Genomic DNA, 25,854 nt, shown 5'->3' with positions numbered 1-25,854 from the left:
GACTACTTGTGATCTCTGTCTGTCAAAAAAATAAATAAAATCTTTTAAAAAAATAAAATAACAAAAACCCTGAAAACATAAAAATGCAATGACAGAAATGCTCTCCATTTGTGAAGTCTTGGCCAGTGATTAAGAATTGTGTCCTCAGTTTTAGTTTTTTAGTCAGTTTTGATACAGCTTTGGACATGTCAAGTTTATGTGGCTCATAGAACATTCCAGTAGAGATTTCTAAGAGGCTGCCGATTCTAAGGATATGGGATTGAGAACAGAGATCTGAACTAAAAGTGGGGTTCTGGGAGTCATCAGCATACAAGTGGAGAGTACAACTGTGACAGTGCATGAGATCACCATGTGCAGTGTGAATGGAGTGAGAAAGAGGGCCAAGGAGTGTTTAAAGGATGGACAGAAAAAATAAAGCGCACACAGTTGGAAAAAAGACAAGCAAGAAAGGTAGGGCTAAAAATCAGGATACAGTGTTACACAATTCAGTGGATGGGTATCTCCTAGGAAGAGGGGTTGGTTAATGACACTGGGTCTTTTGGGGAGATGTCAAAGACCAGACACTAGCTTCAGTGTACAGGTTGTACACTGCACAGTTCTGCAGGGTGTTGGTCTGTGAAGGGTGCCCTCCAGATTTGTGTTGAACTGGCATACACTGGACACCCTACATGACAGTGTACATTGGCTTTAGCAAAGAGGAGGTCAAGGTTCATTGTAGTTGAGAGAATTGAAGGCCAAGTACCAGATTTTAGTGAATGGAGGAAAATGGGGACTAAGGAATGGCCCAACACTTATTTTAAAGCATTATAATTACTGGGTTATGACTCTTTTTTAGTTACAGACTGTGGAGTGTTTCAGCTTTCAAACTCCATTCCTAGAACCAAGGTGGCCAAGATATAATTACTGAATGTTAAATTGAGTATTGGATTATACAGCTTTTCCACCTTTTTTTGGCTAACATATTTTGCTCAATTTCTCTCTGACTTTATTAACCTGATGGTATCTTTTTTCCAGTAGCTACAATAATGAAATAAATCATACTTATATTGTTTATTTTGAAATATTTCTATGTTCTCTTTTGTTAGTGTCAGCATATATTTATTTCATACTTAATCTTTTCACATGCCGTAGACTTAATGGTATCGCCTCTACAAGCTCATGGTGAAGTTTTATTCCCCGGTGTGTTTGCATCTGGAGATGGGTCTTTAGGAGGTAATTAAGGTTAAATGAGATCTTAAGAATAGGGCCCTAACCTGAAAAGACTGTGTCCTTATAAGAAGAGAGACATCTCTCTTTCTGTCCACCATGTTGGTCTCAGTGAGAAGATGGCCATCTGCAAGCTAAGAAGAGCAATCTTTCTGGTATTTGAGCATGCTGCCACTTTGATCTCAGATTCTAACCTTTGGAACTGAGAGGAATAAATGTCTTCTGTTTAAGTCACACAGGCTATGTCTGGTATTTTGGTAAGGCAGCCCAAGCTAAGACACAACAAACAGTTCCTATAATACACACTGGAAATTCAAACAAGAGCACAAGGGAGATGCCCTGTCCTTGCGAAGCTTTTGGGATAGTGGTTGATCATAAATACTAATTTATGGCCATGTAAATGGCAAAAAGAAAAAGTATAGAAAGCCATAAGAACAGGATATAGACAGGATTGAACTAACTTGTAACAGGAAGGCTTCTCTGAGGAAGTGACTTGTGTGGGGATGTGGTGGAAGACTAGTGACAGCAATACATGAGGTAGCACATTCTAAGCTTTGGGACCAGCGTGTTGAAACGCCCTGTGGTGGAGTGAATATGGGCTATCCATGGAATTAGAAGATTTCCATGATTGGAGTTCAGAGATCAAGAGGGAGTTTGGCAGGATTTAAAGCTACAAAGAAAGGTATTAGTTAGATCATTTATGGTCTTGTGAACCAAATTAAGGGCTTTGATCTTTATTCTAAAAGCTGGGAAGCTAATGAAAAGGAGTGATATGACCATTGAATTTTAAAAAGACTATTTTTGTTGTGTGTTTTGTGTGAAGAGTGAATTTTTAGAAAGTTGACAAAGTTGAATGTGGGGAGACCCTAAGTGAGGCTTTAAATCATTTTTGTATTCATTCTGACCTTTTGAGTAAAAAAATTTCTCATCCTCAAGTACCTTCTCAGAGTACAAATAGGAAAAAAAAAAGGGCAGGATAATAGAATTTGATTCCTTTATATTTGTAAAATTAATAATGTAAATGATGTATTTTTTACCCAGTCTTTTCCCTGTTATGTTTATAGCCGTGTAGTTAAATATACAGTTGGCTCACTTTTAATGAATTAGCTGAGGGAGTATTAATGCTAACATTAGAAATGCCAAATGTTAAACATCTTTCAAAAATGTCATAATATTAAATTGTCTATGTCAGCTTTTTACATTAAACCTGTCGGCTTAATTAAAAATCTTAAAGATCATTTAATGATAAAAAGATAGTGCATAACATTTGTAATATTTTTTTTTAAAAATTTTATTTATTTGACAGAGAGATCACAAGCAGGCAGAGAGGCAGACAGAGAGGGGGAAGCAGGCTCCCTGCTGAGCAGACAGCCCAATGCGGGTCTCGATCCCAGGACCCTGAGATCATGACCCGAGCCGAAGGCAGCGGCTTAACCCACTGAGCCACCCAGGCGCCCCTGACATTTGTAATTTTAAAATTAAATGAAATTATCCCTATACATAGCAACCAGAAACATTCCCTACCCTTAAAGAACAAACAAAATAACAATGCCTTGGCTCCCCCTGCTGCTTGAAGAAATTATTTCAGTTACAAAATATTTTGTCAATATTTCTCTGATAGCATTAAGTGAAATTGGCTGTTAATTCCTCCTTCTTCTCTTCCTTCCTCCCCCAAGTATAAATTTGAGACCTGAAAAAACTGTCTAGCAAGGTTTTTTTTTTTTAAGTCCTAATAATACTGTTTTTGTAATTTTCAGTTTTATTTTTTCCCAAAGGAGATAACCTTTCATGCTATTGCTTTAAAGGCTTTAAATTCCTAAAATCAGGTTGCTTCCATTGTAGTCATTTATCTTAAAATACATCTGTTAAAACTTGTCTTATCACATATGTTTTTGATTTTTAAAAATCAGTTGACAAGACAAACCATAAGAGACTGTTAATCTCACAAAACAAACTGAGGGTTGCTGGGGGAGGTGGGTAGGGAGAGGGTGGTGGGGTTATGGGCATTGGGGAGGGTATGTGCTATGGTGAGTGCTGTGAAATGTGTAAACCTGGCAATTCACAGACCTGTACCCCTGGGGCTAATAATACATTATATGTTAATAAAAAAAATTTTTTTAAATTAGTTGACAGTGGACTTATAAATTTAATAGTGTGATGCCTTGCTTTACCTGTTAAACTATATTGGAAGTAAATACCATGAATATTACATATGTTTTCTGAGACTGTGTGTAAGTACAGGTGAAGTAGTTGGCAATCTCATTTATAATTGAGGCTCCTTTGTTGACCCTGGCTGTCTTTGTTTGCTATACCTAAGTTTCCTGAGGAAAAAACAGAGAACACTGTACATTCTTCACCTAGCCTTTCACATTCCTCTCACGTGTATCAGTTGCTGTAATTGATTTTCTTCTTCTTCTGTTGGCATGAAACAATGCTTTAACTCTTAACTATTTAGAGAAAAATGTGTGCTTGCTTCATATTAATAGTTCTCAAATAAAAATCAGGTTGGGTCCCATTCAGAATCAGTCATAGAATTTTTTTCTAAACCTACCTTTCATTTTCTATAAGTTAGTGTATCATTTGTGGTTAATTTAAAAATAAGTTATGGCTAAGGTTTTTGGGTTTTTTTGTTTTGTTTTTTTGTAAGGGAAAAGTAGTATCATGGCTGAAAACATACTCATGCTAATGATATCAGAAGGTTGATTGCCTGAAAACGATAGTATTTATTTGATACAGGAAGTAACGCTTCAGTGACTGAGGTCACTCTGTCCTCAGTGACTGAGGATGGAAGTTCTGAAGCCCGACTGTCTGCTGGAAATCCTTGTTTCTGTGACCTTGGGACAAGTTACTTAAAAGTTACCTAATTGCTCTTGTCTTAGTTTCCTTGTCTATAAAATAGTAAAAATCCTTAAATCCTTAAAACAGTCTTTACTATGCCTGGGCATAGTAAACACAGCATAAATATTAGTCAGCTAGTAAAAGTAAGTACCTTCTAAAATACCCTTCATAGTTCTTAGAACTGTGATTCCAGTTTATTCTCGTAAGAATGTTCAGGAAGCATCTCTACAATTTATAGTCGATGATGGTTTCTGTGTTATTATGATCAGTCTTACAAGATTAAATATGATCACTTTATTTGATTACATAATATAATGGAGTATGCACAATGAAATAACAAAATGAGATAATAAATGTAAGGTACCCAGCGTAGTCCCTGGCATATGTGTGTGTGTGTGTGTGTGTATGTGTGTGTACACACACACACATATTTATTACTTCATTTTATATGTATGTGTATGTGTGTGCGTATGTGTATGTATGTGTGTGTTTGTATATATATATATAAATTTTATCTCCCTTTATATGGTTAACATGGTGTCTATTAATCAGTAAATATTGATAGGATGACTGCCATTAATTTGCTTTGACATTAATATGCTACTGTTCTTTGTACCAGTGTAGAAATATTTACTTAGTCCATATATAGATAAAACCTTGAAAACTCAGAGAAAGTTTTGGATCTAATATCAAAGCAAAAATGACTTTATTTGTGCATTCCAGCTTGTGTTCTCAATAACAGTCTTTTAAAAAATTCATCACAGGGGCGCCTGCGTGGCTCAGTGGGTTAAAGCCTCTGCCTTCGGCTTGGGTCATGATCCCAGGGGCCTGGGATTGAGCCCCACACGGGGCTCTCTGCTTAGCAGGGAGCCTGCTTCCTCCTCTCTCTCTCTGCCTGCCTCTCTGCCTACTTGTGATCTCTGTCTGTCAAGTAAATTAAAAAAAAAAAATTCGTCACAGTTAGACTAATCTCAATAAAGGTCAGCTCCTAATGTAAGGAGCTAATGTGTATGAGGCCAGATGTTTGTGAGATTAATTCTATTCTGCTTTGTGAGATTAATTCTATTCTGCAAAGATGTTATCCATACCTTCGCTTCGTTTCTAAGGCAAGGTATTTAGGTAAAGCTAGACTGCTTATTTTTATTGAGTCATTTTCGGTAAGTTTCCCAAGGTTCTTTAACAAACAGATTTGTATAGTCCACTTAAATTTGTTAAGATGAGCTTTGGCTCATATATGACCAAACTGTTAAAAATTCACATTTTTAAAGGAATTTTCTCTAAGAATACAGAGAGTAAAGCAAGCACACTTCAGATTGAATCATGTTGTTGCATATGTCAGTAGTTGATTTTTTGTTACTGAATATTACTACATTATGTGGATCCTATGGTTGTTTATCCATTGTAGGGATGCCATAGTTGTTTTGGATGTTTAGGATGTTTACAGTTTTGAGCTATAATAAAGTTGTTACGAATATTTGTATACAAATTTTTATGTGGATATCTATTTTCATTTCTCCTGGTTATTGCCAGCTATTGCTAGGTCTTAGGGTAAGTGTAGGTATTGTTTTTAAGTGACTGACCGAAGGTTTTCTAAAATGACTGTACCACTTTGCTTTCATGCTAGCAATGTATGAGATTTTCGGTTGCTCTTTGTAAGTACTGATACTGCTAGTTCTTTTCTTTTTCTTTCTCTCTTCATCCTCCTCTTTTTCTTCTTTATGAACTTTTAAAATAAATGTACAGTGGAATCCATGTTGTTTGAATTTGCATTTCTGCAGTGACTAATGGTGTTCTGCCTTTTTTAAAATGTGGTTTTGAACATCAGTATGTGCCCTCTGTGAGGTGTCTGTTAAAAATCTTGTACTCATTTTTAAAATTGTGGGGTTTTTTTTCTTATTAAGTTGTAAGACTTTTTTTTTAATATTCTGGCTAAAAATTTCTTGTTGGATACAGGTTTTGTGAATTTTCTTCCAGTCTGTGGTTTGTGTTTTTATTTCCTTACTGATACCTTTCAAATAGTTGATTGTTTTAATTTTTATGAAATCCACCTTATCATGTTTTTTTAAATGGATTGTGTTTTTCTGCTTTGAGAATACATTTCCTATCACAGGGTTTTCTCCTCTATGTTTTCTTCTAGACAGTTTGTATTTACAGTGTTACCTATTAGGACTCAGATCTATTTTAAGTTATTTTTATGTATGGTATATGGTAAACACCAAGATTTTTTTGTTTAGCATTTAGCCCTCTAGTTAGTCAATCAGAGAAAGACAATTATCATATGATCTCTCCAATAATGAGGAATTTGAGAGGCAGGGTGGGGGGTCGTGGGGGAAAGGGAGGGAAAAAATGAAACAAGATAGGACCAGGGAGGGATGGGACCAGGGAGGGAGACAAACCGTTAGAGACTCTTTTTTTTTTTTTTTCTTTAAATTTTTTATTTATTTTCAGCGTAACAGTATTCATTGTTTTTTCACCACACCCAGTGCTCCATGCAATCTGTGCCCTCCCTAATACCCACCACCTGGTTCCCCCACCCTCCCACCCCGCCCCTTCAAAACCCTCAGGTTGTTTTTCAGAGTCCATAGTCTCTCATGGTTCACCTCCCCTTCCAATTTCCCTCAACTCCCTTCTCCTCTCCATCTACCCTTGTCCTCTATATTATTTGTTATGCTCCACCAATAAGTGAAACCATATGATACTTGACTTTCTCTGTTTGACTTATTTCACTCAGCATAATCTCTAGAGACTCTTAATCTCAGGAAACCAAACAGAGGGTTGCTGGAGGGGAGAGGGATGGGAGGGATAGGGTGGCTCGGTCATGGACATCGGGGAGGTTATGTGCTATGGTGAGTGCTGTGAATTGTGTAAGACTGATGATTCATAGACTTGTCCCCTGAAGCAAATAATACATTGTATGTTAATTTTAAAAAAAGGTTGTTTGGGACTTTTTTGTTTTCTTTTAGCCTCATATGGTTATCAAGTTGTTCCATCACCAGTTTTTGAAGAGTGTATCTTTTCTCATCACCTTGGCATATTTACCAAAAATTAATTGAGCATGTATACAGGTCTATTTGGATTCTATCCTGTTCCACTGATCCAGTAAGTGTTGAAAGTAGAAAGTGTATGGACCCCGCCTTTCATCTTCTGTTGCAGAATTTCTTGGGGTGTTTCAGATCATTTGCATTCACGTAAATTTTGTAATCTGTCAGTTTCTACAAATAAGCCTGCTAGGATTTTGAGTGGGATTGTGGTGAATCTGTAAATTAATCTGGGAAGAACTGATATCTTAAAAATATGATGTATTCCTTGGCTTAATTTGGTCTTCTTTAATTTCTTTGTATAGTGTTCTGTAGTTTTCAGTGGACAGGTCTTAAATATATTGCATCAAATTTATGCCTAATGAGGGCATATTTTTGGATACTTTTCTAAGTGATATTTTAAACATTTTTGCTTTCCCATTATTTGTTGTTAATATACAGAAATGTGATACACAGACCTTTGTATATTGACATTGTATACTGAAATTATGCAAACTTCTTAATTTAAACAGCCATTTTGGTGAATTCCTTAGTAGTATTTCCTTCATACTATGCTGAATGCAAATAAAGGAGTTACATTGTTCTTTTTTAAAAATTGTGTTAAAATATACATAATATAAAATTTACTACTAGTGATATTTAGTACATTTATAGTGTTGCACAGCCATCATCACTGTCTAATTTCAGGACATTTTCATCCTCCCAAGAGGAAAGCTCATACTCATTAAGCTGTCACTCTCCATTTACCCTTCCCTCAAAACCCAGGCAACTACTGATCTGCTTTATGTCTATAGATGTGCTGGACTCTGGATATTTTACATAAATGCCATCATACAATATGTAGCCTTCTGTGTCTGCCTTCTTTTACCCAGCATAATGTTTTCAATGTCATCCATGTTCTAGCATGTATCGCTGTTTTATTTCTTTCTTCTTCACTTATGTTCTTTTTTCTTTATTATCCATCTTATTTGATAAGAAGTTGTATCTTGTTGTTTTATTTTTAATCTGTGTGTCTCTTTTCCTTTTCTTGCTATACTCTGCTGACTTGGACCATCAATACAGTGTGGTATAGAAACAGTGAGAATGAATTGTATATGTGTACCACATCTTTATCAATTAGATTGCTTCCATATCTTGGCTATTATAAGTAAGGCTGCAGTAAACATAAATGTGAATCTGTCTTTTCAAAGCAGTGTTTTCATTGTTTGGGGGGGCAGTTAAATTACCCATTAGTGGAATTATTGGATCATACTGTATTTCTATTTTTAATTTTTAATTTTATTTAATTTTAAAATTTTCTCTTCTTCTCTTTTTCTTATGTTAGTCACCATACAGTACATCATTATTTTTGATGTAGTGTTCCATGATTGATTGTTTGCATGAAATATCCACTGATCCATGCAATCCGTGCCATCCTTAATACCCACCACCAGGCTCACCTATCTCCACCCCCACCCCCCACACCCCCCACCCCTGTCTAAAACCCTCAGTTTGTTTCTCAGAATCTATAGTCTCTTATGGTTTGTCTCCTGTATTTTTAATTTTTTAAAAAGCCTCCATACTGTTTTCCACAGTGACTGTACCCATGTATAGTCACACCAGAAGTGATTGCCAATGACTTTTTTCTCCACATCTTTGTCAACACCTGTTATTTCTTGAGCTTTTTATTTTAGCCTTTCTGACAGGTGTAAGTTATTGCTGAGTGTTATCTATTAAAATGCTTGCTGAGAGCATGTCTAATACCACTTACTTTTACATTGCCAGAATCAGAAGTAATGTTTCTTTTATTTTTACTTGAATCAATTTTCAAATTAAATTTTAATTATATAAGTATTATTTAATATATTCTCCCAGTAAAGCAATAATGAGAAAGTTAACGTTTCCTTTTAGTAACTCCTAACCTTTGTCTTTCTTCCTTCAAATCTAACCAGTGTTGTCAACTTGGTATGTGGCCTCTTAGGTACTTTTTATATTTATGTTTCCTTAGAAAAGTTGTAATACTACTTATTTTTAGGTTGTATATGCTTTTAATAGCATAGATCAGAGTGCATTTATTTCTAATTCACTTGACTTTTTAAAAATAGCAAACAGTAGTAGTAGAGGTGTATCTTATTAGTACAAACAAATCTAGCTCATGTTCTTTACATATCATGGTACTATTTTCAGCAAGAATAGAGATTGATCCTCAGTAGCTCATCTTCTGGAGTTCTGTAACTGCTTTCCATTTTTTCCTAGGCATTTCCAGCTACCCTGAGATGTTGCTCTATTTCTCTCTTCCTTAGGTACACCTCTTGCCTGGAGACAGACAGACATCCATTCTACCCCTGATGGTTACCCAGGGCTTTTTTTTGTCTCTCGTTTTCACCACGTTTATATGGACCATTATTTGTGTTGTTCTCATCTATTATGTACTTGGAACTTGAATACATTGTGCTGCTGTTTCCTCATTGATCTTCCAGAGGCTCCTCATAATTTCTGGTTCATGGAAATCTCCCCAGCTATGTTTTTTAGTTCAGCTCTTGGTTACTTTTATAATTGTCTTTGATAAATACTTTGTTTTGAGAGGGAGGATACACTAGATTATGTGCTTACTTTACTATACTGGAACCAGTAATTACTTCCCTCTACCTGAATTTTTCCTTCTTTGGTTTTATGAGAATCTAGGATAAAATAAACCTTTGTACGTCTGCCCGACACTCTTGTGAGGACATATATATCAGGGAGCAGTAAGATGATTGAGCTAGAGACTATTTCTAGTATCTCCTCCTTTCTTCCTAACTTTGCTCCCATTCAATAATACCTTCTTCATTTTGACATGGATTTGCCTTGCCTTTTCTTACTATTCTTTCTATTCACGCGGTAAGTTGCAGTCCGTTAGCCAGATTTAGAGTTCAGGCATCATTAATAAACTATAAAATTTCTCTTTGGCCCACAATATACCCTTCTCAGAGGACTTTGTATTTGCTTTTGAACTATTTTCAGCCTGTGTTGTTGATTCAGACATTAGAAATGGAAAATTTTTTCAGACCTTTTAACAAAAGTATTTTTCCTCTGTTACAATCTCGAATTTGGCTTAGTGTTCTCGTTTATAGTATATCAAATACTGTTGTGTACAGTATATGAAATAATGAAATGTGTTCTAGCATACAACAATAGCTCAGTTCCCTTTCGCATTTTAATTAAGTTGTGATCTTTTGGGAGCCTGACAGAAATTAGGTAATGGTGGTTTCTTTATAAATCTTTCTGACATGTAAATAAATCATACTGAAACTTTTCTTGTATACTGGGCCACCATTTAGTATCTTAAGATGTATTCATGGAAGAGAAAGTGATATAGGGCCCAGAGGCACCAACTTGGGAAATTAAACCTAGAAATTTGGTCATCTTCGTTCCACATCACAATCTAATGTAGATTATTTGGCAAAAGGTTCTTACAGAGATTCTGTCTTATTTCATTCTTATCACTGTGCATACAGACTTTGCAAGTATGTTTAGTAATTTCCTTATTTATTTTGTTAATGTAATTATAGTACCTAATAGTGTCACTGCTAGGGAAATCTAAAAAAACATTATGCATTGGCAACTTGGAAAAGCTACTGCTATGTAAAATCTGATGCTGGGAATGGGTATATGGACAGAAGCGTTATTTTTCCCTGTTCTTCTCAAGAAACTCTTTTCTGCCATCACAGAATGCAGTGTTTTTATACCCAGAAGGGATCTTAGCAATTATTGAGTTTTTTACAGGTGAGAAAACTGAGACCCGGAGAGGTAAAGGTAAATTGGTAAGGTTAATTAAGGTTATAAAGAGTCCTGTATCTCCATGCTAGCCTGCCCAGCAGTTTTCTGATATGTGTACAGTTTCACCTATATATCACATGTATTCCTACACATCTGTTTCAGAAAGCCAAAAGTATCTGTCTCTGAAATTTTCTTCTTCTAATACAGCTGAAATTTAGTTGAGGCTTTTCTGGTTGCCTATGAATTTATTCTTCTTCCCCATCCTCTTGTACTTTCTTGAGTACCTCGATAGACTGTATAGCAGCTTCTTTATTCTATCTTAGTAGAGTCCAGATGGAATCAGAGATTAAAGACCTGGGAAAGTTGTCATGAATGGCATTATTTTTTCCTCACATTCAGGAAAAGGAATAGGGTGCCAGATTTGTCCATTGAATGACTTTTTGCTAAATTTTAAATTTAATTTGATAAAATCAATGGAATGGAGGCTTTTTTAATTTTTTTTTTTTTTTTAATTCACAAGCAGTTATTCCCTGAAAATTTGTTTTTGTCTTTGTGGGTTTGTTTTGGGGATGGGAATGAGAAGAGGAGAGCAGTGGTTATTTTCTTCCTAGCTAAAACTGAATTTATATTTTTGTGTTTTACTCACATATGAAATTTGTTAAATAAATCCAGAACTGGTAATAACTAATATCATGCATTTTGATACAACAGGACAGACATGATTCTGCTGATGATCAGAGTATTTGTCATGTGTGGCACATGGATATAGAAGCTCTTCCAGAATGGATAAACTGCCTAATACAAAAAGTAAGTTCCTTAGTTTCTGAGTAAAATTAGGAATTTACTACTTCCAGGATTTTTTTAGAGCTATTTTTCTTGAATGCATTCTTTCAAGAGATAAGAAAGGTCTGTAATTCTTGATTACACCTACTGGCTTATTCATTATTACTGGAGAGCTCCAGGTACTTTTCTATCTCAGATTTTAAAACATGGTATTTCCCCTTCCTTTAGTGCTCTTCCCACAATTATTTACCGCCTCCCTTATTTCCATGTGTCTTTACTCACAATGAGGCATTGCCTCTGCAAACTGTCAGTTCCCCTACTCTGCTGTTATCACTCCACACTTCCTTTCTCCTCCTCTCTGATTTAAATAGCTATGTTTTATATACACACACATACAATATGTAATATATAGTACTCGTAGCATGCATGAGCATATATGACCTATATAGACATAAATATACACATACACACACACACACACACATGCATGCATGCACACGTGCTTACCCACATACATATATGGCTTACTGGTCTTGTTAATTGCCTATCTCCCCTACCAGAATAAAAACTCCATAAAGTCAGAAATTTTTCTCTTTTGTTTATTACTGTTATCTGCAGCACCTAGAACAATGCCTACTGAGTAAATGAAATATCCTATATTATTCATGTATGCATTTGTGTATAAAATAAACTGGATAATTAATGATTCTCAGTGATACAATCAAAATCAAATTACCAAATTTTTAAGGCTCCCTAATGAACTATTATAAGAGCAAGAACTCACCTTGTTAACAGTATGATATTATTATTTCTCACATTTTGAAACACGCATTGAAAAAGTGTTAAGTAATATGATTTTTGAAAAAAATATAGTTGCCATTCTCCACTGACTTTTTTGTTGTTTTTAAAAAATAACATTTGATAGATATCCTCTGCATTCATTCTCACATTGTAATGATTTCCCAGGAACAAGCCAGTGCCCTGGCTTTCACTGTCCTGAACTTTACAAAATGTATGAGGGTGCTGCAGATATTCCACTGTCTCTCCTGAAAAAAATAATTTTAAGCCAGTTCATTATTAATTACGCACTTGCATATAGAAAATGCACTGTTATGTATGCAACAGTATCTTTTGGTCGTATGTAAAAAGGCAGGAAGAGCTTTATTCTGTTAGTTGGGTAAGGTTCCCTCCCACAGTGTTTGGTATGCAAGAAGGGTATCAAAACAGACACTTTTCTGTGAGATTTTACTTGCAAATTAAGCTCTGTAGACTGATTTGCTTCCTGGTTCCATAGTGTATTTTTCTTTTCATTAGTTCACACTGTATCCATATTCAGCCTATTGTTTGAGAGATTCTTTTAGAATGCTTAGGAGTATTGTTGGGGTGGGCTGATGTGCAGTATGTTATCATTCTAGAACTTTGGAGTTGCTTATCTCTGTTTATTAGAAGGCTTGTTTCCCTTTACTATTGTGTCTACCAATCAGAAAACAGAAAGCTAGCCTTTTCTGTGGCATAGAAAACTTTCATGTGGTTGGCTTTAAAAAAAAAATACAGCTCACATTCTGTTTGATTACTTTACAATGAAAGCATTGTCTTACTTTCCTTTATTACCTGTAGGCCCAGTGGACAGTTGGAAAACTGAATTGCCCTTTCTGTGGGGCCCGTTTAGGGGGCTTTAATTTTGTCAGCACTCCAAAATGTTCCTGTGGCCAGCTTGCAGCTGTACATCTCTCTAAGAGCTGGACCGATTATCAGCCAACACGGGCAGGCCGACTAATGAGACCATCGCTGAAATACTTGTCACATCCTAGAGTTCAGTCAGGTTGTGACAAGGAAACTCTACTGACAGGTGGCGCCTCCAGAAACAGAAATCACAGGGTTTTAAATATGGCCCAAAATAATAATGGCTCTGGAAGATTAACAGAAGCACTCTGCCTGGAGGTACGGTCAACATATTTTCAGATGAAGAATGAAAAACTGCTCTTCAAAGCATCAGATCCAAAATACCAGCTTTTTGTTCCTCAGCTTGTGACTGGCAGATGCACTACAAGAGCTTTTCATAGGAAATCACATAGTTTGGATCTGAACATCAGTGAGAAACTGACTTTGTTACCCACTTTTTATAAAATACATAGTAAGACTGCTGCCTGTCCCAGGCTAAATGAAACACAGCCTATTCACCTTTCAGGCTTGCCTTTAGAATCTAGTAAAAATAACTGTTCCTTTCAGATTTCATCCAATTTTGATCCTAATATGCTGCTGCAAAGATTTTCAGTGGCTCCCCGTGAGACCCAGACACAAAGAGGAGGAGAATTTCAGTGTGGTCTAGAAGCTTCTGCAGTGTACTCTGACCATGCAAGTTCTAACAACCTGACTTTCGTGATGGACCTGCCCTCAGCTGGCAGGAGCATGCTGGAGGCTGCGGACCAGGAAGAGCCCCTCTCTGCACTGGACTTCCTGCGCTCGGGCAGTTTTTCCCTGGGGGCCATTAACCAGAGGCTCAGCAAGAGAGAAAGGAGCAAGTTGAAAAATCTGAGAAGGAAACAACGAAGGCATGAAAGATGGCTACAGAAGCAGGTAATTTTTTGAAGAGGTTTACTAAAAATTCAGTGTTGTAAAATCTTGGGATTTGGGGAGAGAAGCTAACTTTGAATACCTATATTATAAAAACATGGTTTTAATGAGTTTTGAAATGACTTTTCTGTCTAGGTGAACTTAATAATCATGCACCTCTCTTAAAATCGGCAAGTGTAAACCTGTCTCTGTTCACATATGGTTAGGAAATGTCCTTTCGGGAAGTTTTCCTCAATCCTAGTATTTTACATGAATACTAATCTCATGATGTTGAGGTGAGATTGTCATATACATTTAAAATTTGTTCATGTTGGGATTGTTTGCAATGATTTTATTTCAGGTCAGGTTGAAACAAAGAAGCCTTTGTAATTTAATCGAGTGACAAATTAATTGACTTTCATCACTTTTAGCTTAAATGGATATTTTTAAGGAACATTATGTAATTATGTGCTCATATGATCCAGATATGGTAAATCTACTGATTCGTGAAGTTTATCTTAATAACAATTGACCCTTATTGTAATTTTATAGGAAAGGGTGCTTCTCTATGGTTTAAACTCCTGTATCTGTAATGATAGGTTCAAAAATGATGATGCGAAGGTGCTGAACAATAAATTGCAGGTGCTCTGGAGACCAATTAAAGCTAGTGGATGAGGTGCTCATGAAAATTTGGAAGTTTGAGGACCAGTATATTTCTATGTACACTTTTTTTTTGCAAATTGTCTTTGTTACCTACTTGTTTATAGTAAATAGCAATCCTTATTAATCAGTATGTTGAATATTAACAACATCCACAGAGCTTAAATATAGAAAGCTGCAACTTTGCCTAATCATTTCTTTAAACAATTCAGCAAACTCATTGCTTATGATCCTAGTCATAGACTGAATAGAATAAAATTACTGCATTGAGTGCTTCAATCAGGTTAATTATTTTTCATCATTTGGTTAGAGAGTATAATTATGGGTAATTATTATATTTTTGACTGGATGCTGACAAGAGCATTGTAGTTCGGTTTATTTGCAGGTGATGGTGTAACGTGGCATCAAAGCATATATTGTAGAATGTAAAAAATGAATGTATTTTAGCACCATTATAATATACTTCATGGTTAATATATTGAAGCTATGAAATCCAATATTTTTTATTGAAAATTTGACTTAAACCCATAGATAAATTGGAGATGGTCATATGTTAAGTGAATATTCAGAAAATCTGCCTTAAAAACAATATAGAGGGCTTCAAATAACTCTCAAACAAATAGAACTTTAAAAGAAGTATAAAAATTATACTTGTTCTGTACTATAAATTTATGCAGGTAACATCTTTGCAATTTTAAAAAATGTGTTTAATTCTTGAGCTGGGTACTTCTGAAAACTTGAACTATATTACTGATTATTTTCCAGCATAGGAACACTATTTTTATACAATTTAAAGCTAAGCAAGACCAACATCAGTGTTGGGTTGGTTTTTTTTTTTTTTTTAAAGGGTACTTTTATTCATTCACATACATGTGGTTTAACCAAACTGCTTAGCTAATGAACCAGAATGAAGGAATTCTAGTCAGACCTGTGGCAGGTCGGTATAGGGATTACTACGGCAGGGTCCTAGGAGGACTGTTTGGTTGCACGGGAGCTACTGGCAGACAAATGCCAAATGTCTCCTTAGCAAAGAAAATGTAAAAGTCTGCAGAAGCATGGAAGTGGCATATGAGTTAGTGATGTGAGTGCACACCCCAGTTAGAGCCCTAAAGAAGAAGAATTTTTAACGGTTTTGTTAATTTAAGCCAAAAGATAAGTCCTGGAAAGATTTCATCCCTGAGATAAATTAATGGCTTAGCTATTCAGCTCATTCCATCTTTAGTAAAGAGTAGTTAATTCTGTAAACATTTATCAAATATGTATTTCATATACCATGCCTTTGAGTAATGACTTCAACGTAGATCCTGCCCTTCTTTATTTTTAAAAGATCCATTTATTTACTTTAGAGAGTGAGTGCTCACACAAGTGGGAGTGACTAAGGGGGAGAGAAAGAGGAGGGGGGAGAGAGGGAGAGAAGCAGACTCCCCACTGAGCACAGAGCCAGACATGGGGCTCCGTTTCAGCACCCTGAAATTGTGACCTGAGCTGAAACAAGGGTCTAACACCTAGCCAAGTGGGCCACCCAAGTACCTGCTGCCCTTTTTTAAATAAGAAAGATAAGCATACAAGATATAAAGGGAAGGTTACCTATTGTTAATGATAATATTTTTTAAGTTTAAAATAATTGGTTGGGAAATCTAGATTTAGGACTTTCATTTGATATTTTAGTAATTTTTTCCCCCCACAAACTAGACATCCTTATGTGGCAGATACCATAATAAAAATGTTAATGATACTTTACAAAGTTATTTAAATTTTTGAAGCTTAAGGGTATAAATGGGATTAATATTGAAATAGAAACTAAAACTAATTTTCAGTGTTTTATTCAACAGATATTAATTAAATTCTACTTTGGGTGCTGAACAAACCTCTTTTCTTATTCACCATAACCTTGTTAGGTTTCTGTTTTAGTTTTTTAATTACTATGCGATAAAATATATTCTTGGCAGATAGCTGTATGATCTGAACACACATTGATATAACAACCACCACAGTGGGGATACAGAGCAGTTCCATCACCCCCAAAATCTCCCTTGTGCCTTTATAATTGTGCTTTGATTTTATCTTTATAATTCTATCCTTGTCCCATCTCTAATCTCTGAAAACCATTGATCTGTTCTCTATTACTTTAGCTTGTCTTTTGATGATGTTGTAAAATAATAATGTAATGCTATAAAATTAGAATCATATAATATATAACCTCTAGAGACCAGCTTCTTTGATTCAGTACAGTTGCCTATGAGATTCATTCAAGTTGTTGAATGCATCTATTGTTTGTTCTTTTTTGTTGCTCAGTAGTATTCTATTATACCAATAAACTGCAGGTTGTTCATTTTCTGTGCAAGATAAGGGAGTTGTTCAAGCTTTGGGCAGTTATGAATAGAGCTGTTCAGGCCATTCCTGTACAGGTTATCCTGTGAACCTAAGTTTTCATTTCTCTAAGGTAAATACTCAGGAATGAGAATACTGGATCATATGGTAAGTATATATTTAACTTTGTAAGAAACTGTCAGATTGTTTTCCAGTTTTGAAAATGGTTATACCATTTTGTATTTCAAGACATGGTATATGATAATTTCCTTTGCTGTGAGTCCTCACTTATGCCTGTTATTCTCAATATTTTTTAAATTGTTGTAAGTGGGTATGTAGTCATATTGTGGTTTTAGTTTGCATTTTGCTGATGGCATTTTCCTAATGATGTTGAACATTTTTCATATGCTTATTTTTCCATTCATATATATTGTGCAGGGAAGTGTCTGTTTAGATATTTTGGTCATTTTTAATTGGGTTGTGTTCATTGTGTTGAGTTGTGAGAGTTCTTTATATATTTTGGATATAAGTTTTTCATCGCATATGTGATTTGTAAAGATTTTCTCTGAGTTTGTAGTTTGTCCTTTTTGTCTCTTAATTTTTTTTTCCTGTGGAGCAAACATACTTAATTTTGATAAAGCCTAATTTCCCATTTTTTTTAATGGATTATGCCATTGGTGTCATACCTAAGACCTCTTTTGCCTAATTCTAGGCTATAAAGATATTTTCCTAATGACTTAGGTGCTTTTAGGCTTCATCTAAAAGTTTTTTAAGTACCACATTAAGTATTATGATTCATTTTGAGTTTATTTTTTTTTAATGAAGTGTGAGGTTTCAGTTGAGGTTCGCTCTTTTACATAGAGATGCTTGATTGTCCCAGCACCGTTTGTTGAAAACACTGACCTTTCTCCATTGAAATGCTTTTGCAACTTTGTCAGACCAATTGACTGTATGTGTAGGGGTTCTATTTCTGCATTATCTATTCTCTTCAGTTCATTTTTGTGTCTCTCTCATTGCCAGGAGTCCTTTCTCTTAGTTTTTGTAGCTATAGTAAGTCATAAAGTAGGAGTCTGTGATTCCTCTAATTTAACTGTTCTTTATTAAATTTGTTTTATTTATTGTAGTTCCTTTACTTTTTCATGTAAAATTTAGAACCAGCCTGTTTATTTACCAAAAAAGTCCTGTTGGGATTTTGATTGTAATTATATGAAATCTGTAGATCAACTTGGGGAAAACTGAAATCATTACTGTGTTGATTTTCCTAATCCTCGAACATGTTGTCTCTCCATTTGTTTAGGTCTTTGATATTTTTCATCCATATTTTTACACTTTTTAGCATTCAGAACCTATGCATGTTTTGTTAGATTTATACCTATTTACTTTTTGATGTTGTTAATTTTTTAAATTTTTATATTGCTATTAATTGTATATTGCTAATGTACAAAAACACAATTGGTTTTTGTTTTGACTTTGTATCTTGTTATTTGAAAGTATAGATCTTCTGACATCTTGTCAGATTTATTCCTAGGTATTCATATTTTTTACTGTTGTAAAATCATACTGTTTTCTTAAGTTTGAATTTCCAGTTGTTCTTTGATAATACGTTGAAATAAAATTGAATTAGTATGATCTTATATCTTACAACCTTTCTAATCTAACATAGTAGGAATAGTAGTTGTTTTGTAGATTCCATTGTATTTTCTAGTAGATGATCATAGTGTCTGCAAATAAATACAGCATTATTTCTTCCTTTCCAATCCAGAATCTTTTTTCCTTTTTTCTTTTCCCTTTTTTTTTTGTTTTTTTGTTATTGAAGTAGCTAGAACATCCAGTACAGTATTGAGTAGAAATGAGAACAGACATCCTTGTCTTTTTCCTGATATTAGGAAGGAAGCATTCAGACTCTCACTATTAATATGTTAGTTTTAGGTGTTTTGTAAATGCCCTTTATCAGGTTGAGGAAGTTTCCTTGTATTCCTAGTTTGCTGGAAGTTTTATTATAAATGGATGTTGAATTTTGTCAAATGCTTTCTCTCATCAATTGGTAGGATTGTGTTTTCAGTGTTAATACTGATTATTATACTGAGTCAGTCTTTCAGTCCCACAATAAATACCACTTTTATTATATTGTATTTTTCTTCCTATATATTGCTGGATATTATTTGCAATAATTTTTGAGAGTTTTTTCCTAACCTCTGCACATGATGGATATTGGCCCAAGGTTTTCTGTATTTTTGTGCTGTTCTTGTGTGGTTTTGATATCCAAATAGTACCGGTCATGTAAAATGAGTTAGGAAGTAATCTTTCCTCTTCAGTTTTCTGGAAAATATTTTGAAGAATTGATGTTATTTTTTCTTAAATATTTGTTAATGAAACTTTCTGGGCCTGAAGATTTCCTTTTTGGAAGGTTTTGAACTGAATTCCGTTTCTTTAGTACTTATAGAACATTTTATGTATCTCTTTCATTTTGGCTAAGTTTTGATAGTTTGTTGTTTTCAGTGAATTATCTAAGTTGTTGAAATTGTATATTAGTATTCGTAATATTCCCTTATAATCCTTTTAATGTCTTGGATTGGTAATGATATCCCCTTTAAAAGCCTATAATTAATGATGGTTTGTATCTTCTCTCTTGCTCTCTTTTTTCTTTCTTCTTCTTTTTTTAAGTTTTGCTAGATTATCAATTTTATGGATCTTTTCAAAGAACCAGCCTTGGATTTCAATTATATTTTCCATTGCTTGCTACTTTTAAATTCTTAATTTCTGCTCTTACCTGTAATATTTTATTTCTTCCCTTCATTTTCTTTCCTATTAGAAAAAAATACTTAGCAACTTATTAATTGGAATCTTAGAAGGTTATTGTTTGGAAATCTTTCTTTCTCATCTAAGCATTTAATGCTGTAAACTTCTCTTTAGTTACTGCATTAGCTACATCCTATAACATTATGGTTGTATTTTTATTATAATTCAGTTCAAACTATTTTCTAATTTCTTTTGAGACTTTTTTTTTTTTTTTTGGCCTACCTTGTTTGTCTAAGTGGTTAGTATAATCATGAAAAGACTGAAATACTAGCATTTTGAGGAAATTAATCAAAAATTTCTTCCTGGGGGGGGGCGCCTGAGTGGCTCAGTGGGTTAAAGCCTCTGCCTTCGGCTCAGGTCATGATCCCAGGGTCCTGGGATCGAGCCCCACATCGGGCTCTCTGCTCTGCAGGGAGCCTGCTTCCTCCTCTCTCTCTGCCTTCCTCTCTGCCTACTCGTGATCTCTGTCTGTCAAAGAAATAAATAAAATCTTTAAAAAAAAAAAATTTTCTTCCTGGGAAAAATATTTCTTCTTCTGGATTGAGGGAAAGTAAAACTGTCCCTAGTATAATTGCATAATATTTTTAAAATAATTCTTTGTAAACAGCATTTCATTTATTGTGTTTTCATTTTTTAACCTTAAGTCTATTTAATATGAGTAAAAGAATGTGTCTCTTTAAAGCCCACAGGAAACTATTCTGAAAAAAAGAATTTACCTCATTTTTCTCTGGAGTGTTGTGCATGAGAATATAAAATAATTGATCTAATATCATTGTTTGTAATAAATCACTGAACCATTTACAATGACTATATTATTTTGTTCTCAGTGAATTAAATGAGTTAAGACTACTTGTATTTTTACAAAGGTGTGATTCAGGCCCTGGGGAGTATAGGACCCAATAAATTATATCAAAGACCTGCTTATTTGGGTTTATCTAGAAAAGATACATATTTCCATAAAGGCACTAAATTTCATTTCCATGGATTTTTACATAGTGATCATTTTGAACTTTGCGTAGATTTTAAAGGAGTTCATTTACTCTTTTATCACTTGATTCATCATCTTCAAATCATGCAGAGATCATATTCCAAATACATACTCCGTTGTCCCTTTAAAAGAGGAGAAATTTTTATATATCTGAACTGTAATAGTAATCCACATATTGAGCAATTATTCCCCATTTTTTCTCTGCCTCCAACAGAAAATTAATGGTTTATTGAAAGAAAAAGCCTTAGTAATGAAAATCTGACAATTAACAGATTTTCCTGGTTTCATTAAACGCATAAACTTGGTCATGAAACGGTTTTCTTTTAGGAAGAACGTCATGACCTTTAGTCATATATGGAGACAGAGTGGTATTTATTTCTCAGTCTACTTTGTGTCAATTTATGGTTTCAGTTTGTTCGTTACTCTCTTCATTTTATTTTTTTATTGAAGTATAATTAGCATACAGTGTTATTTTACTTTCAGCTGTACAATAAAACAATTAACCAGTTCTGTAAGTTACTCGGTGCTCATCAAGATAAGTTCACTTCTAATCCCCTTCACCTGTTTCACCCATACCCCCACTGACCTCCCCTCTGGCAGCTACCTCTGGCAGTTCTTTGTATGTAAAAGTTAGTTTTTTGTTTGTCTCTTTTTTTCTTGGTTTATTCATTTGTTTTGTTTCTTAAATTCTACATACAAGTGAAGTCATATAGTGTTTGTCTTCCTTTGTCTGACTTATTTTACTTAGTATTATATCTTTAGTATTATAGTATTATATTAATATAATTATTATAGTATTATATATATATATATATAGTATTATAGTATTATATCTTTAGTATTATAGGTCCATCCATGTTGTTGCAAATGGCAAGAGCTCATTCTTTTTTATGGCTGATTAATATTCCATCATTTGTGTTTGTGTGTGTGTGTGTGTGTATTAATATGTATGTGTGTATTTACACACACATATACATACACACCACATTTTCCTTATCCATCTATTTATGGATGGATGGACACTTGTGCTTCTCTTAGTTCTTGTAAGTAATGGTACAGTAAGCATAAGGATACATATATCTTTGCAAGTTAATGTTTTCATTTTCTTTGGGCAAATAGCCAGTAGTGGAATTACTGGATAATATGCTAATTCTATTTTTGCTTTTCTGTGAAACCTCCGTACTGTTCACCCATACTGGCTGTGCCACTATGTTGGTGGCATTCCCACCAACAGTCCACAAGGATTCCTTTTTCTACATAGTCTCATTAACACTTATTATTTCTTGTTTGTTTGTTTATTGTAGCCATTCTGACAGATGTAAAGTGATATCTCATTGCAGATTTGATTTACATTTCTCTAATGATTAATGATATTGGGCATCTTTCTTTTTTTTAAAATAATTCTTGTAATAATATAATGTATTATTAGCCCCAGGGGTACAGGTCTGTGAATTGCCAGGTTTACACACTTCACAGCACTCACCATAGCACATACCCTCCCCAATATCCATAACCCCACCACCATCTCCCTACCCTCCTCCCCCTGGCAAAGCTCAGTTTGTTTTGTGAGATTAAGAGGCTCTTATGGTTTGTCTCCTTCCCGATCCCATCTTGTTTCATTTATTCTTTTCCTCCCCCCCAAACCCCCCACGTTGCATCTCCACTTCCTCATATCAGGGAGATCATATGATAGTTGTCTTTCTCCGACTGACTTATTTCGCTAAGCATAATACCCTCTAGTTCCATCCACATCGTCACAAATGGCAAGATTTCATTTCTTTTGATGGCTGCATAGTATTCCATTGTGTGTGTGTGTCTTGATCCATTCATCTGTTGATGGACATCTAGGTTCTTTCCATAGTTGGCTGTTGTGGACATTGCTGCTATAAACATTTGGGTGCACATGCCCCTCCAGATCACTACGTTTTTATCTTTAGGGTAAATACCCAGTAGTGCAATTGCTGGGTCATAGGGTAGCTCTATTTTCAACTTTTTGAGGAACCTCCATGCTGTTTTCCAGAGTGGTTGCACCAGCCTGCATTCCCACCAACAGTGTAGGAGGGTTCCCCTTTCTCCCCATCCTTGCCAGCATCTGTCAATTCCTGCCTCATTAATTTTAGCCATTCTGACTGGTGTGAGGTGGTATCTCATTGTGGTTTTGATTTGTCTTTCCCTGATGCCGAGTGATGTGGAGCATTTTTTCATGTGTCTGTTGGCCATCTGGATGTCTTCTTTGCAGAAATGTCTGTTCATATCCTCTGCCCATTTCTTGATTGGATTATTTGTTCTTTGGGTGTTGAGTTTGCTAAGCTCTTTATAGATTTTGGATACTAGCCCTTTATCTGATATGTCGTTTGCAAATATCTTCTCCCATTCTGTCAGTTGTCTTTTGGTTTTGTTAACTGTTTCCTTTGCTGTGCAAAAGCTTTTGATCTTGATGAAGTCCCAGTAGTTCATTTTTGCCCTTGCTTCCCTTGCCTTTGGCGATGTCCTTGGAAGAAGTTGCTGTAGCTGAGGTCAGAGAGTTTGCTGCCTGTGTTCTCCTCAAGGATTTTGATGGATTCTTTTCTCACATTGAGGTCTTTCATCCATTTTGAGTCTGTTTTTGCGTGTGGTGTAAGGAAATGGTCCAGTTTCATTCTTCTGCATGTGGCTGTCCAATTTTCCCAGCACCATTTGTTGAAGAGGCTGTCTTTTTTCCATTGGACATGCTTTCCTGCTTTGTCAAAGATGAGTTGACCATAGAGTTGAGGGTCTATTTCTGGGCTCTCTATTCTGTTCCATTGATCTGTGGGTCTGTTTTTGTGCCAGTACCATACTGTCTTGATGATGACAGCTTTGTAATAGAGCTTGAAGTCTGGAATTGTGATGCCACCAACTTTGGCTTTCTTTTTCAGCATTCCTCTGGCTATCTGGGGTATTTTCTGGTTCCATATACATTTTAGGATTATTTGTTCCATTTCTTTGAAAAAAATTGATGGGATTTTGATAGGGGTTGCATTAAATGTGTAGATAGCTTTAGGTAGCATAGACATTTTCACAATATTTGTTCTTCCAATCCAGGAGCATGGAACATTTTTCCATTTCTTTGTGTCTTCCTCAATTTCTTTCATGAGTACTTTATAGTTTTCTGAGTACTGATTCTTTGCCTCTTTGGTTAGGTTTATTCCTAGGTATCTTGTGGTTTTGGGTGCAATTGTAAATGTGATCGACTCCTTAATTTCTCTTTCTTCTGTCTTATTGTTGGTGTAAAGAAATGCAACTGATTTCTGTGCATTGATTTTATATCCTGACACTTTACTGAATTCCTGTACAAGTTTTAGCAGATTTGGAGTGGAATCTTTTTGGGTTTTCCACCTATAGTATCATATCATCTGCAAAGAGTGATAGTTTGACTTCTTCTTTGTTGATTTGGATGCCTTTAATTTCTTTTTGTTATCTGATTGCTGAGGCTAGGACTTCTAGTACTATGTTGAATAGCAGTGGTGATAATGGACATCCCTGCCGTGTTCCTGATCTTAGCAGAAAAGCTCTCAGTTTTTCTCCATTGAGAATGATATTTGCGGTGGGTTTTTCATAGATGGCTTTGATAATATTGAGGTATGTGGATTTGGGGCATCTTTCTTATGTTGCCTATTGGCCAGCTCTTTCATTTTATTAATGAAACAACATTTAGGACTTGTTCATTAAGTTGATACTTCGGAATTGTTTCTACCTTGCAGGAAGTCACCATCTCGTGACATAATAAGATATCAATAAGCAGTCAGTTTTAATAGATATCACCAAATACCTTAACTTTGTTTTCCTGCCATTTCAATTGATTTCAAAATATAGATAAATAACTGTGGACCAAATTACATGGAATTGCTAATTCCTTTACCTTAAGATCTAAATTTTCTAATGCTTAGCACAATACTCTGTACACACAGTAAGTGATCAAAAAAAATTTTAATGAAAGCTTTTTATTTTAGAATAGTTTTAGATTTATATAAAAGTTGTGAAGCTAGGTCAGAGATTTCCCATATGCCTCCACCTAGTTTATCATATTAATAAGTTATGTTAGTGGGGAGCCTGAATGGATCAGTTGGTTAAGTGGCTGGGTCTTGGTTTTGGGTCAGGTCATGATCTCAGGGTCCTGGGATTGAGCCCTGAGTCAGGCTCCATGCTCAGCAGGGAGTCTACTTGAGGATTCTCTCTCTTTCCCTCTGCCTTTCTCCCTGCTTATGTGTGCACACTCTCTCTCTCTCTCTCTCTCTTTCTAAAATAAATAAATCTTTTAAAAAAATTTATATTAGTATGCTACATTTATAAGTAATGAATCAGTATTCATATATTAGTATTAATTAGGCTCTACCTTAGTCACAGTTTTTTAGTTTTTACCTATAGTTTATTTATTTATTTATTTATTTATCTATCCATTTTTTTTCCATTCCATTTTATTTCTTTTCAGTGTTCCAAAATTCATTGTTTATGCACCACACCCAGTGCTTTATGCAATATGTGCCCTCCTTAATACCCACCACTAGGCTCACCCAACTCCCACAGCCTTCCCCTCCAAAACCCTCAGTTTGATTCTCAAAGTCCACAGTCTCTCATGGTTTGTCTCCCCCTCCAATTTTCCCCAACTCACTTCTCTCCATTTCCTAATGTCCTTCATGTTATTCCTTATGCTCCACAAATAAGCGAAACCATATGATAATTGACTCTCTCTGCTTGACTTATTTCACTCAGCATAATCTCCTCCAGTCCCATCCATGTTGATTTAAAAAGTTGGGTGTTCATCCTTTCTGATAGAGGCATAATATTCTATTATATGTATGGAGCATAGTTCTTTTCTCTGTTCCAGGATCTTATCCAGGGTACCACATTATATTTAGTTACCATGTCTCCTTAGGCTCCTCTTGCCTTTAAGAATTTCTCAGACTGTCCCTGTTTTTGATG

At 35.1% G+C, this 25,854-nt stretch overlaps 1 protein-coding gene across 1 annotated transcript in view; it reads left to right on the top strand.

Moving 5' to 3' along the window:
- The window catches only part of RNF180 (ring finger protein 180), a 194,624-nt gene that overhangs the window by 34,977 nt on the left and 133,793 nt on the right, over positions 1-25,854 (top strand). Inside the window, exons 3-4 of the mRNA XM_080804253.1 lie at positions 11,532-11,627; positions 13,221-14,180. Coding sequence (XP_080660379.1) covers positions 11,532-11,627; positions 13,221-14,180 — 1,056 coding nt within the window. The remainder of the gene's footprint in view (positions 1-11,531; positions 11,628-13,220; positions 14,181-25,854) is intronic.

Source organism: Martes martes (assembly GCF_963455335.1).
Source record: "Martes martes genome assembly, chromosome: 5".
NCBI classification, from domain to species: Eukaryota; Metazoa; Chordata; class Mammalia; order Carnivora; family Mustelidae; genus Martes; species Martes martes.
The sequence above is the reverse complement of the archived record's forward strand: the minus strand, read 5'-3'. Positions and strand labels throughout refer to the sequence as shown.